At 37.3% G+C, this 15327-nt stretch overlaps 1 protein-coding gene across 5 annotated transcripts in view; it reads left to right on the top strand.

Moving 5' to 3' along the window:
- Positions 1–15327, top strand: part of LOC113108490 (diacylglycerol kinase gamma-like) — a 118770-nt gene that overhangs the window by 77416 nt on the left and 26027 nt on the right. For all 5 annotated transcript variants that reach the window (XM_026271655.1, XM_026271657.1, XM_026271658.1 and 2 more), the window contains one exon: positions 9814–9878. In XM_026271655.1, coding sequence (XP_026127440.1) covers positions 9814–9878 — 65 coding nt within the window. The remainder of the gene's footprint in view (positions 1–9813; positions 9879–15327) is intronic.

The following is a 15327-nucleotide window of genomic DNA, read 5'->3' on the forward strand; positions in this document are numbered from 1 at the left end:
ATATATAATGCATATATAATGATTAACAGACTTCAGGACCTTATACCTCGTGTACCTGAATGTTTTTTGAAAGAAAGAAGTCTCTTAAGCTCACTTTTTATTTGATCGGTGCAGGTAGTATTATAAAATATTGTTAGACTTTAAAATAACTGTTTTCTAATTTGATATATTTTAACATTTAATTTATTCCTGTGACTTATTTACCTATTTATGATAAATAATATGCTCTAAAATAATGAATGCATGCCGGTGCAAGGTTTGTGTGATCACACTTTATTTTAAGGTCCAATTCTTCCTGGCTATTAACAAACCATTAGCTACTGATTTTGCTTCAATAAATTCCTAATATGCTGATTATTAATAGTTCGTAAGGCACTAGTTCAATTTTAGGTATTAGGTTGGATTAGAATATAGTCATGAACAAATATGAGCTTTATAAGTACCACATTGCAACAAGCAACTAGTTTATAATTAAAACTTGGTCCCTATACTAAAAAGTGACCAATATGTGTCAATTCAAATACAGAAACACTGCGAAGACGCAGTTGTTTGTTCTGGTCAGGTTTGTGTCAGCCCATCTGATCAGACAGTGAGGTGTTTGAAGAGGCTGGGTAACGTGAAGGAGTGCTGACTGTGAATGGACAATGGCCTTTACTGTGAACCCTGAGTCTTGTGATGGGGGTGGACTGACTGTGCCATGTGGGTCTTTGCGTGGCTTGGCACTAATGCTACTTCTCACAAGACATTTATTAAAAACTGTCTGGTGACTTGGAAATTTTCTTTTAAGCTGTAGTATCTCTTTTTTGGATTTTAACAATACCAAGAAAACTGAAAAAGAGAGCTAGGTTAAAGGATTAATTCCCTCAAAACATAAACATTATTTCCTCATTAATTCACTCTCATGCTGTTCCAAACATGTATGACTTTGTATTTTTTAAATATTTTGAAAAATGTGCCCATACATTTTCTGTTATGCATTATGAAAAAAAGTGATACAGGTTTGAAACATGAAGGTGAGTAAACAGTTTGTTTATTATCCCTCAAAAGTGTAAACATCTAGACATTTGGTGGTGCTAGTGGCTTCTGCTTTAAACTATTTTAGATATGAAACTCTGTCATATCGTAAAGGACTATTCATGAATTAATGATAGCAGTACAGTACCTAATAATGCATGCTTTGATGGTTGCAGTTGATTGGATTTCAGTATGATGGACTGTTCTGAGGATGCAGGCAATATTTGACGTCTGAAGTCATGATGCTGTGGTGTATGGTGCAGTGTGGCATGGCACCGGAGCACAGGGACATGGTGCTGCGAGTCCTGGAGGACAGGGCAGATGGCTCCGCATTGGACGCCACTGACACCTGAGTAAAGCAGTGCCATGACTCATGCACTGATGTAATCATTAGTAATGCTGTTTCAGCCTTCAACATTTTCCAGTCACTATCCATAGAGGTTGCCATGGCGTTTGTGGTTTTCAGGCCGCTATCACCAGGGTTATGTAGTTCATCATTTGTGACATTCAGAGTGCTCATTTTCTCCTTAGCTATCTAATATCAATGTGGAGAGAAATATTATAAGGATAGTCCACCCAAAAATAAAGCATTAACCCATGCTGATGCTGTTCCAGATCTATGTGACTTTCTTTTTCTGTGGGACACAAACAGATTTTTGGAAACATCAGCTGTCTCTTTGAGTCCATGTAATGTTTACAAAGGAACCCTCAAAGTTGACATTTCAAAAATCAGACTTAATGTGACAAGATTTAAGCACATTGTGAAACTTTTGTGAGAAGTGACAATCCTCTGTGCTTACGCATCACTATAAGTGATATTATGTCATGCTTCACAGTAATGTTGTATGATATACCAGTACTAAAAAAGTATTTAAAAATGGTACTCATGCGCTATCATACACCCAATGTTCATGCACTGAAAGCCGCCTCTCTCAGACAGCATAAGTGATCGCAAATTCAGATCTTTTTCATTACTTATTGCACTTTAACGGACGAGTATAGAAAAAAATTATGAATGTTTTAAGAGTGAACTGTATGTAAACAGTTGGAAAAAATAAACTGGTAAAAATAAATAAAAATAAACTACATGTGTAAATATTACCAAATAAACTGGATCTGTCCAGCTCTTCAAGTTACAGCAGGCTAATATCTGGCTGCTGCTGCTAAAATAATAATAAAAAAAAAATTCCATGAGGGTCATCTATAATTTAATTACTTTTCTTATTGTTTTTGTTATAGTATTGGTTCAGGAGTAGTATCGAGATATTTTATAATGTGACGACACTTGTGTTGCCATTTATCTAAAATGTGAACTCTTGAACCTGCATTTAACAGTTACCTGGAAGCAATTGTTCATAGTTTAAAATTGTAAAATATTAGTATTTTTCTAACACATACTTACACGTTTTGCTTCAGAATTGATTCATCAGCTTGGCTTTTATGGATTATGTTACGTTAGCTTAGTGTAGTTTTTGAAGCATCAGCTTTGAGAGATAAAACCATGCACTAAACTTAATTTCTGAGTGTGGATGCAGGAGGTGGAAAAAAAATCACAGATTAGACATAATTATCTTTTATGTAAATATCAAAAAATTTTAATAGAAGGTAATTGAGATACAAAGCGGACTGGAACTAAAAATCTGTATAGACCACTTGCTCTCTGCTGCGTGCAGGAGAGATGAATCTGGCAAAAGTGTGACTGAAAAATTCATCCCACACAGACCTCCTATTCTGTAGCTCACCTAGTTGAGCTTGATGCTGTCAATTTCAGGGTCTTGGGGTTTGGTTCCTGGGGAACAAATTAAATAAATCAAAATGATCTACCAAATAATTCCATTATTCATTGCAGTGCTGCTGTTTGTTGTCTAATCAAATCTAATCACAGAAGAGCTTAAATCTGAGCACAAACATTCAAATGTGCAGTAGTTGGGCAGCTATCATTGATTTGAAACACTTTCTTCAGAGAACCACTTTTTCTTTATATGAACCTTCACCCCAAACAGTACCAGTTGATAGTGGAGGACAGTGCTTTACATCCATGAGAATCTGATTCTGAATCTGAATTCTGAGACATTTGCATGGCATCCCAATCCTGCTATGTGATCCAGTTCACCCTGGAAAGAATCCTCAGGAGAACTCCCCCGTCAGCAACCATTTAAGACGTCCTTCCATGTACATCTCTAGGCCTGGGAGTTGAAATCAAACCACCTCTCTTGACATCAACAACTTATCTGTGTGCGCCTCTCACCCTCCCTGTGGTGATGGTGTTTGGAGAACTGCCCTGCAGCCATCATGTTCTCACTGGTTCGGTATCACGCACACCTTCATCTCCAGTGACACATTCAGTTCTGCTTTGGGACAGCAGTACGAGTTATTATGCTTCGTATTGAAGACACACTGTCCCACTCATTTTTAAACAGTCTCTCGTTTGAGAATATTTCCTTTGTGTTTCAATGGACCCTTTCACAGACCTTAATGATTCATTTCCACAATTATTAACCCTTTAAAATCTAGTAATACACCGACAGAGGGAGTGACAGCAAATTTGACATCTTTCTCTCTTCTGACCAACATAATTTCTTTTTAGAAATGCTTAATGCTATTTTGGATTTTTCCTTGCGCTGTTGGGGCAAATGGGTGCACAAAAAAGAAAAGTATATAAGTTATAGTTATATTTTGTTCGCCACTAAAGAAGTTTAGTTAGGTAAACTTCTATAGTGTGGAACAATAAATACAACAAGTTGCCCCAGTTGGTCAGAAAAGTTAAATGTGCTATCACTTACTTAGCCATTGTGTTGCAAACACTCACTTAATAGATTTTTGGTGTGAAAACTGTAGAAATGTTGTCAAACTACTGCTTCTGAGAGTTTCAGAAATGTGAAAGAGTTCTATTCTGTCGTATTGTAATATGGCTGTGCTCATGCCGGGTCAATAGGTAGCTAAACAAACATCTGTTTGATTTATCCAATCTTTCAACCTTATCTATGTGATAAGAGTGTTTATTTTAGAGCCTCTCAGTCTGTGTATGTGTTTGTGTGTGTTTGTGCATGTTGCATGTGTGTGTGTTTGGAGGGGTATAATACTGGCACAGACTGAAGGTCAGGGGAAGTATCAGTGACAGGAAGTGTTTGGCTGCCAGAATCAGACCAGGTTACCACCATAATGAATGGCCGTGCTGAGTGACACCTGGCCCGTCTTAAAGATAGAAGGAGAACAGGACCCGGCTCTCCATTCAACTCACACGTGCACTCTAGAGATGCATTTGTACATTATTCACACTCCCACTATTATGTGGACTTTAACACAAACATATCCCCGGTCTCACCATAAGTCCCATATGCACCTGCTCACATTCGTGCTGACAGGAGCACAGATGGGCACTGACTCAGTACAGTGCTGCAATAACCCGGTCTGGACACACCAATCATGGTGACCTGAATATCACCTCGCTTAATACCCTTCACCTCTTCACCCCATCCATAGATACCATCCCACGAGGACAATATTTGTTTTTGGACTGATTTAATTGTTGAACTTCGGCCACTGCTGTGCAGAAGACGTTTACCTGTACATGATACAAACTCTGAGATGATGTACAACCTTTAGCACGTTCAGATAGCCCAGGGGGGGATGCCAAGAACAGTTTAGCCCGCAGTTTCATTCCATAGGGACAGGATATGTCTTAGTGGAGGACATGGTGTCCCTGTCCTCCAATAGCACACAGATTTGGGATGAATCATAACATAAAACCCCAGAGGATTTTTGTATCTGGGCAGCTAAACCTTTTGAAAATATACAATACAAATGGGAAACTGGGAAACTGAGCAAGAGCTGTGCCTATGAGAGCTGTTTTGACATTCATTTATAAATGTGTGTGCACAAACTAAGGTTATTCTGTCTGATATTAGATTATTAGATGCATGTAGGTTTGAAATCTCAAGCTCTTTGGGGATTATGGCCTACATTTAAGAGTCTGATGACTTGTGCACTGTTGTTTGGACATGAATGAGAATTAATCAGTTGATCAAATTAAAATGCACTGCAAGAACAAGCGTGTCTAGTATTTCCCGAATAGAATAGTAGGAAAAGTATGTTCATGTCTGAGTTTATTCAGAATGTTCTGATGCCATGTATACAGGAATAGTACAGCTGTGGAACATCTTAACATTTTCCCCAAAAACTTTTTTAAAGTTTTTACCAGCAACTGGACCTTAATTAAAAAATGATCTTAAAGACATTTGAATAACTGAATAAAAATCCTTACATTTACAATAGGGTTTCAGCACTTCAGCAGATGAATTAAAAATTAAATAAACAATATCCTTAACTTACCCTTGTGTTATTTTATCTTTTTTTTTTTCAGTATTACTTTAACCTACTTTATTTTAATTAGTTGACAAGGCAATATTTCTCATTTTCGTTTAGGTTATGTAAGTTTTTAATCTAAAAAATTTATTTTATTTTATTACAGCTGTATTTCAATTAACAAATCATTTTAATATCTAGTTAACAACACTGTTCCATACAATTAAAGTCAATGTTTTGGACCACAGTGACTTTGATTGTATGGACAAAAACTGTACATGTGTGTATATATATGTGGGTGTGTGTGTGTGTGTGTGTGTGTGTGTGTGTGTGCTTGTTTATGCTATTGTGGAGACCAGCCCTACTATTAAAAACAGTAAATGATGTTTAACTGAAAGTGTAACAATGCAAACAGGTTTTCTGTAAATGTAGGATGAGGGTTGGGTTAGGGGATATAAAATATTGTTTGGTCAGTATAAAAACAATAGAGGTCTACGGAAAGTCCCCTCACTTCACAGAAACAAACGTGTGTGTGTGTGTGTGTGTGTTCCACAGAATAAAGTAAGTCATACAGTTTTGAAACACCATGAAGGTAAGTAATGGTGAACAATCCATTAAAGGAGAGGACATGTTGTGTGGCCAAGTATGTAGTCCCATACTTGGAATTTGTGATCTGTATTTAACCCATCCAAGTGCACACTCACAGCAGTGAGTGGTGAACAAACACACACACACCGTGAACACACACCCGGAGCAGTGGGCAGCCAATGCTGCGGCACCCAGGGATCAGTTGGGGGTTCGGTGCCTTGCTCAAGGGTCTCACCTCAGTCGTTGTATTTGAGGGTGGAGAGAGCGCTGGTTATTCACTCCGCCCATGAGACTCAAACCAACGACCTTTGGGTTACTCTGGCCTGCATTAGTCATGTTACTCTTTAAAGTGTGGCGTTGTGCAGTGCCCATTCTGTGTCATGGTATTCACCGCAGTGATTGAGGTAAAGTGCTTTCTGTTCTCTTCCAATGTCACACGTGCCAGTTTGTGGAACACCTGCGAGGGCTTTCTGAGGATCGAGAAATGTCATGTAGACATTGTTGATTCTGTGATATTTTAACTGACTTGAGTAAAACCATACGTGCATAGACCTCAGCAGGTGATAGAACATTTTTAAATATCAGTATAATAGCATTGGTTTGGATATGTGAAGTCCATGCAGCCTCCCCAACCCCCCAAACTTCCTGTACCCTCTCCCATATGAACGCTGCAGCACCTGCAAGCACGGGCAGGAAGCCAGCACAGGTGCTAACGTAGCATCGTCTGCTCGCAGCTTGATCGGTGTGCCAGCAGCTATCAGACCCTGAGAATCTCACTGTCGCACACTTCCTCCCTGTCTGAGTTTGTAACACGGTGAGCACTGCAGAGTGCCGAGATCCATCGTTATATTACACAGCGAAACTCTTGAGACAGGTGTTACGTGTGAGTGAACATATTCAGGCTCAGGACTAGTGAAGGATGTGGTGGCTTTGAGATCTTCTGTCTTGTACGTGTGCGTGTGTAAATATAGAAATAATCAGTTATGGTTGCAGACCTGATTCATCAATTAGTTCTTCTGTTTGCGCACTGTTGCTTTGATTTTAATCAAGGCTGCTTGACTGAGGGTGGAATCCGTTCTGGGTTGGAGCTGCAAGAGCAAACAGCCTCTGGTGCTTTTAACCCACTGTTTGATCACTTGTGCTCTCAGCTGCATTAGGTCCTCACAGGAAGAACTTCATATCGGTCAAGTTGACAGGATAATGGTCTTGAAGTAGATGATGTGGTCTTTTTACTAAGCAAAGTGTTTAGAACTGATTGTTGTTGTTTTTTTCTATTATGGCAGTGCTTTTAATATTCATTGGTTGCAAGAGTTAGTGATTTGAACGAAATGCTAGTTAGACGATGCCGATAACTTTGTGGCAGTGCACCAACATATAACGCTATAGCGATTTGTGCATCTTATGGACCTTTCACGTCCTGCCCCATTCTCTCTCCAACTTCACTTCCTGTCAATTTACTGCCCTCTCCAAACAAAGGCTAAAAATACCAGTTAAAAATATGGCTTGTTAAAGAATCATTAAGTATTTTTCTAAGTAATTGGACTTCATTTTGCTTCCATTACACTAACTTGCTGAATCTGCTTTGGTATATTTATTATATTTTAATGTTATTTTAATATTATTCCTCAATTGTTATAATATTTTAGAAATGCTCAGAATATGTTTTCAATATTTCAAAATAGTTTTATTTATTTAAGTTTTAGTAATTTTAAAACTTAAACTAGCTTCTAAAACTAACTTCAGTCAGGTAACAGTTCACATTTTTATAAAATTGTTTAATTGTATGTGAAAACAGAAATTTTTAATAATAGTTGTTTTATTTGATGATAACCACATTATGTTTTTATAGCATTCGTATAATTATAGTTTTTATTTTCAGTTTAGTTTTGAACCACAGCAAGTGCAGATAATGTATGATTATGGAATTCCAATATATATTGGATTTACCCAATATATATTTACCCTTGGAATTAATAAAATTGCCCTATACATTATTTTAATACTAACATAAAAATTGTAAATTAATACTCATGAATGCTCGATGAGCATTGTTGGACACTTATTTTTTCTGTACTCGTTTGAGGCTGTTGATTCACCATTAACCTATGTTTTCATCTGACAGAAGTATTTGCTTCCAGGAATATGTCTGGAGGTGTAGCCGAAAATCCCTGGAATTTTTTTGTTCACGGATGGGTCTGATGAAGTGCACACTACTGCTATAAAAGCTTTGTTTTCTCTTGTCTTTATCTGACTGTTCATGTTTCTGGTCTTCAGCATCATCTTCTTTCATCCCCCCACCCCCATCCTCTTCTGGTATTCCTGGAAAGCCTCTTTCTTGCTGATACCATCACTTATTCATCCAGCTTCACTCTATTTTTTTTCATCAGGCACTCTAGTGCTGTAGCCCCATTTCCAGGATTGTGTACTTTGTCCAGCAGGCCTATCTGCACGATCATCTTTCCCTCAGGCCACAGCAACGGAGCTGACAAGCAGAGCCTTCCCCCATTGCACATGAGCTCATGATGTGAAACAGGGACCTGTTAATACCAAACAGCTCTCCTTTTCTAGGGAAGGCTATTTTTACTGCACCAGCGAGAAAATCTTCTCTCGAGCACCAATTTGAAATCATCAGTCTATAAACTCAATGAGCCAAGCTGTAAGGTTTCCACTTTAACCCTTTATGGTATTATGTTCAAATAATGGAAAATGTTTCCTATTAGGTATAATGGGAAAAAATAATCATACTGCCTGTTTGTTTATGCCTGGTGAAGGTCAATGAAGTGACATTTGTGGTGGTTGATGTTTTTGTGGAAAACTTGATACGTGTTTGCGTGACATTCAGCCAAGCATGGTGACCCATACTCAGAATTCATGCTCTGCATTTAACCCATCCAAAGGTCACACACACAGCAGTGAACACACACACACACACACTGTGAACACACACAAAGAGCAATGGCAGCCATTTATGCTGTGGCACCCGGAGAGCAATTGGGGGTTCAGTGCCTTGCTCAAGGGCACCTAAGTCATGTTATTGCCAGCCCGAGACTCAACCCCACAACCTTAGGGTTAGGAGTCAAACTCTCTAACAACTAGGCCACAACTTCCCCCATTTGATAAATAAAAAAAAAAGCATTTATTTTAAATACTTTTTTGTAACAATTTAAAAGTTTCATTTTTGATCAGTTTAAGTCATCCTTACTCAGTAAAAGTACAAATATTTAAATAAATAAATAAAAACACTGACCCCAAACTTTTAAACGGTAGTTAACATACAATTGGAAACCTTGTGCTTCCAAATTGCTCCATTTAACCTTCACAATTATACTTAAAAGCAGAGCTCAATGTTAGACAGCTACTTTACTCGCCCTTTTTCATAAATGTTTTTTGTAGAATGTTGTTTGTGTGCTTTTCTTGGATTTTTTTTACCTCTAAATAACAGTGTGCTGAAATGCACTTATATTATTAGGAACTCTTCCAAATAAACAAAGAACTGAACTAATATAATTGATGGCACTTGATTCAAGTGCAGTGAAGTGTAAATTTTCTATATTACTGTATTATACTAATTGATTTGTGAACAAAGAAACATTGATTTAAGCCCAAATTTGAGAAACACCCCAGCACTAGTGTTTTCTATGAGGGTAAACACAAAAGTAGTCTTGGAGAGAAAATCCAATGTTTTTGTCCACACCTCTACATAGTCTGGGTCTTGTCTGAGCAGCTTTATGGCTGTTCTGTTTGGTCCAGAGGTGCTGTTTCATCTCAGCCCTGAACACTTGATTTAGGATGTGCGCTCCTTCAGCCGACTGACAACACTGTCTGTAGATCATTAGCAAGAGACTTAAAACATTCTTTTATATGTTAGCCTTAGAGAGGCATTTAACTTGTGTTTCCTGTTTTCAGGATGCATCAATAGCACATCGCTTCCACCTGATGAGGGAGAAACATCCAGAGAAGTTTAACAGCAGGTAAGAGAACATGCATTCACGAAGGAGCATATGGAGAGAGGACAAATTGACATAAAAAAAATGCATATGAAGAAAGACGTTACAATGTAACATCTGAGAAGGAACTAAAACATAGGTTCTGTTTAAACCAGTCATGGCGAATTATGAGCAAACTTTATTTGGTTTCTGCTGAGTCATGTCGTATGGCCATGCCCACACTGAATACTCACTGTTGGTCTTTTTTAAAAGAAGTTTCCCTTTATTGTATTTTAAAATCTTTGACTTTGTTGGTCTTAGCATGCATTTACACTTTACATGAATATAAGCACAAACTTTTTCTTTATCAGTTTTTGTGTCCAGAGATCAAAGTCATTTCAAATTGAAGTTTTATGATTTGACCTTCGAAAAAAGACTTCTTTTTAGTGCCAAAAAAAAATCCCTGATGAATCACCACTCTACATGCTGCCTGTGTCTATGTCTGGTCTATCACAATGGTGAGCGGCTGACTGTTTCAATTTCTTTGAAACAGCTTGAGTAGAGTCAGTTTGAATGGAGTTTCTTAATTAAATGTTATGCAACGCATCCCGTCTTCATCAGTGGAAAGTAAACCGGTCATGTATCCTTTAGAGAAGACCATTTACAGTGGTAAAGTAGAAATGATATAGTCTAATTTGGATCCTCTACTATTATCTCCACTCAATTGGATCATTTGAAGTAAGGAGCAGAGTTGAACAGGTAGAATGGATCAGGGTGACGTTAGCGAGACAATTCAGCATGAGAAAGGATAGCAGTGAGATCGTCATTGCTCAAAGAAATTTGTAGCTTACAATAAGCCTCCATCAGTCTTCCAGCAATAAAAGGGTAACTGCTAAAACTGACCCTAGAACAGCACTTTGGATCGGCTCTAACAGCTCCATAAAAAATGATGTTTTATCTTAAGGAACAGTCCCTTAGAGCCTCTGGTGCACTTTACAGTAGCCGTTCTGAGCTCCCTTTGATGTGGATCTCTTTCAAGTCCTCTCTACTGTTCTCTATTCTCTTGGTTGATGCCTCTATTGAGAAATGCTGTAATAAGCCTGTGTAGCCTTTGGCCGCAAAGCACTCTGAGAGAAGGGAGTTTTTTGTTAAGCGTCATTGGTCCTGCTTGGTAAGACTCCAGGCTTTTTAGGTTGCCATTCATTCCATGCCATTCAACTCAATAAGGCAGCAGAAATATTGAGATTTAGTGATTGGTTGCATAATCAGATGTTGATTGGACAAGCAGTCTTCCGCTCATTATTTAATATCATTTTTATATTTTTTTTTATAAATGTTATAAATGCGCTGTTTCAAAGTTTTTTTCAAAAGTTGGTGATGAGTAATAAGTAATAATAAATGTTTCTTAAGCAGCAAATCAGCATATTCAAATGATTTTATTTATTTATTTATTTATTTATTTGATACTGAAGACTGGAGTAATGGCTGCTGAAAATATAGGACCACAGGAATGAATTGCTTTTGAAAACATATTTTAATAGAAAAATTTAAATCTCACTGTATTTCTCACAATTTCATAAGTTGTAATCATACTGTTACTGTATTTCGGCTCAAAAGTATGTATGTTGGTACTCACTCTTGAAGCGCCAATCAGATTAAGGGACCAAAACTAACTGTTGTATAATGCAGTTAGTATAATGCATAAAAAGGTTATTCACTCTTTAAATCCATATTAGGCATTTTCTGTTGTCTTTCCACTAACAGAATCTGTAAAACTGTTCCACAAGAAGTGTTTGAGTGACAGTGGCATGTCTCGAAGTCATATATACAGTATGATGTCCTGTATACCGAGTGCTGCTGTAAAACGCTGGATGCTGGGATTATATAAAGATGGATGACAGTTTTCCATATTAGAGTGAGAACCTGTCACGGCAGTACAGCTTTTTTAATAACTTTTAAAAATAAATTCCTAATGACTCATACACGATCTGAATTATGGAACCTGCCTGGCTGAATTAACTAGTTAATGTTTCAGTTGTTCATAATTCATGCACCTAGATTGCAGTGCGATGCCAAACATCCTGTGGTTTCTCCACAATGCGGGGTTAGCAGTTGCAAGTTTCAGTCAAATGTGGCTCATCTGCATTTTATCTTTAAATGACTGACAGACGGGGAGTCCAAAATAAGAATAAAAGGAATTATGTCCTCGGCCCATTTAAATCATTCAGTGTTTAATCCCAGAGTGAGTCACCCAGAAACACAATATAAAAGACTGCCAAACCAAATGCTTTATCTGCTTTGCTTTGTTCGGCAGATTTAGAATAGCCAGCCAGTGCATCTGCCAATCTATGGCTTTCTAATGAGGTCTGCGCTCAGTGTTTTTAGGATTTGAGAACGCACTCTCAGAGGCAGCGTGCCACCAGATGGTACATAAATGATGGTTGCCATGGAGTTGCACGATTTATCCTCATCGAACCTGTTTATGTGACATGTTTCAGTCCACCTGTTATACTTCACTCCTATGCATACAGTGCTTTTAGTTTTAACTGGCACTCAGAGCGGCATAATGATGCGAAATCTGCTTTAAAAACTAATGCAAATTCCATTCAGGTGTGTTTATATGTGTGGCATGTGTTAACATCCACACGCATTCCCACAGTGACGTGCAATACACGGGGGGGATACGTGTGACTTCTCTCACCTCGGTGTTCAGTGATCTGCATCAGGGAACCCAAGCAGCCCAGGTGCTAATGACCACGAATGCACAATGGACCCAAGCCTCTGTGTCCGCTCCTCCCAATGGGGCAGCCAGAGGAAGTTTTGGATTAAGAGGTGTCAAATTGCCCCATAGAAAAGAAAAAAGCCCTCTGAGATGCCTTTGTCTTTTCGATTAAAATAACAATGACGGCTCTGTGGACAGTCAGTTTCTCAAGCAAACAATGGCAAGAAGATGAGAGGCAGGGATGAACACAGTGTTCATGAGGGGTCTTGTTTCCCCTAATATCACGGTGGATTACATTCCCACACTTTATTCCTTTGCTTTCGCAGTGTTTCTAAAACACTGAAGTAGTTTATTGGCTTAGCTTTTTAAATGCAATAAGCTACAGAGAAGGACTGCAGTAATGATGATAAGAATAAAACATTTACAATGAAAGAAAATAAAAATGAATTTTAAGATTCTGTTTTGTATTAGCCAGCATTGTCAGTGGAAAATGTAGATTAAAAAATATATCTTTAATGTTTTTTTAAAGGGACAGTTCACCGTTCAAAAATGAAAGTTCTGTAATTAATTACTCACCTTCATGTCGATCCAAACAGTTAAGATGTTCGTTCAGCTTCGGAACACAAATTCAAATATTTCTGATGAAATCTGAGAGCTTTCTGACCCTGCATAGACAGAAACATGATTAGTTCAAGGCCCTGAAAGGTATTAAAGATATTAAAATAGTCCGTGTGGCATCAGTGGTTCTACTGTAATTGTATGAAGCTACAAGAATACTTTTTTTGCACAAAGAAAAAAAAATGAAAACTGAATTTTCAGTGATCTCAAAATTGTTATTATGTGTTTAAAGTAGTAACAAGTGCTGTTATTTTTTCCCACATATAATATCCCTAAATAATATTATTAAATATCTTGAAGACTTGTAATCTCTTTATTTAGTATTGGCACCCACCATAAAATCTCTACAGTAGTTATTATGGTAAAATTTGTGAAACGCCTTAGCTGCATTATTCATCTCGATAAAGATTTGAACTTGACTGAATGAATGCATCACAATTACAGTATGATAAGGCTTTATATGCAGCAGTCAGTGAGGGGTAGGGTTGCATTAAAATGCATTTATTTCTGCCTCAAGAAGCCATTGATTGATCATCAGCGTGTAACTCAGCATGTAGTAAGACAACTGTATTTTCACATTGATCTGTGAAAAACGTTGGGCTTTTCACTCGGGGCTATTTGAGCACCATAAAAATCAAATATGGCATTAAACAGAATCTGAAAGACATTTGTCTGTTATGGCTTTTCAAAAAACATTTATTTTTATTTTTTATCTTTTACACTCGTGTTCTTTTCAGACCCTTTAAAAATATTATGAAAGACTTAGTTGTCTTTTAATTTTTGTGTGAGCTACTTCTGTAAGAATTATTCTTGTCACTTTTCAATTCAAATATATCAAGTCTTTATAAGAGAGATTTAGATTGTTTAAATGTAATTGGTTTTAAGTTGGACATAAATCCCGCATTATGTTATACTGGATAGAAATGAAGATATTATTAAATGAATAGAAAGAAGACCTCTTTATTGATTTTATCTCCACCAGCCTCCGATCAACTTTTTCTTCCCAGGTTAAATGAGTTGATTAACGTAATAAATGTCATGAGATGAGACCGTATCACGTGACCGACAGAGGAAAAGGCCATTAATGGTCCTGACCCAAGCTGCCGTCTGTCTGCTCAGCATGTGAGCATGTGTTTCATAACCCCTAAGAAGATGTCTAGGTTTGTGCTTTGAGTTCTGTGTGTGTGTGTGTGTGTGTGTGTGTGTGTGTGTGCGTTGGTCAGTTCATTGTGTATTTTAATGCAAGGACCGTATGCGTGCGTGGGTGTGCCTGTGCGCAAATCCCTCCGTGTGCACATATGTGTGTGTGCCGTGGACTCAGCAGAAACCCAGCGTGGCTGTGTTCTGGAACCTGTTGTTCCCTGCTGCTCTATGCCCATGATGGGAAGGAATAAATATACGCTTCCCTTCCTCACTATCTCTGGCTGCTGCCAATAGAGCAGCCCGACAGAACGTACCCCCTGCCCTGACCCTCCTTCCCACACACACACACACACACACACTCACACACACACCCTTGCTGTCGAGCAGGTCACAGGCAGACTGCTACCTGAAATCAGAACACAAAGCCATAGAGTTAGCTGTAGATTATCTGCTATAAAAACAATCATTTTTCTCCATCAATTATTATGTTGTCAAAGTTAACTTAATATTTTTATGTTGTCAAATTAATATAACAATAATTACTATTATTATTATTGTTATTATTATTATTACTATCATCCATATTTTTATTTATACAACTTTTTCAACTTTGTTTAAAATAATTTGAATGTTGTAGAATTAATGTAATAAAAAAAATCATAATCATAATTATCATGATAATCATCATCATCATCATCATTATCAATTTCATTTTATACAACTTAAACTTTGTTCACAAAGTGCTTTCCAGAAGTAACCAGTCAGATTAACAAAATTGACTAATAATGAAGAATATGGCTGCAATTCAAAGATGATGATTATTATTATCTTTTGTGTTGTAGCATCTTATGAATGATGTCAAATTATCAAAAAAATATTATTAATAATAATAATAATAATCAGTATTACTATTACTTGTAATAAATATAATTATCATTATCAATTTTGTTTTAGAAGTAACAACAATAATGGACTTTAGAAGTAACAACAATAAAAAAGATCATGTATGAC

This window comes from Carassius auratus, chromosome 9 (genome assembly GCF_003368295.1).
Source record: "Carassius auratus strain Wakin chromosome 9, ASM336829v1, whole genome shotgun sequence".
In the NCBI taxonomy this organism is placed as follows: domain Eukaryota; kingdom Metazoa; phylum Chordata; class Actinopteri; order Cypriniformes; family Cyprinidae; genus Carassius; species Carassius auratus.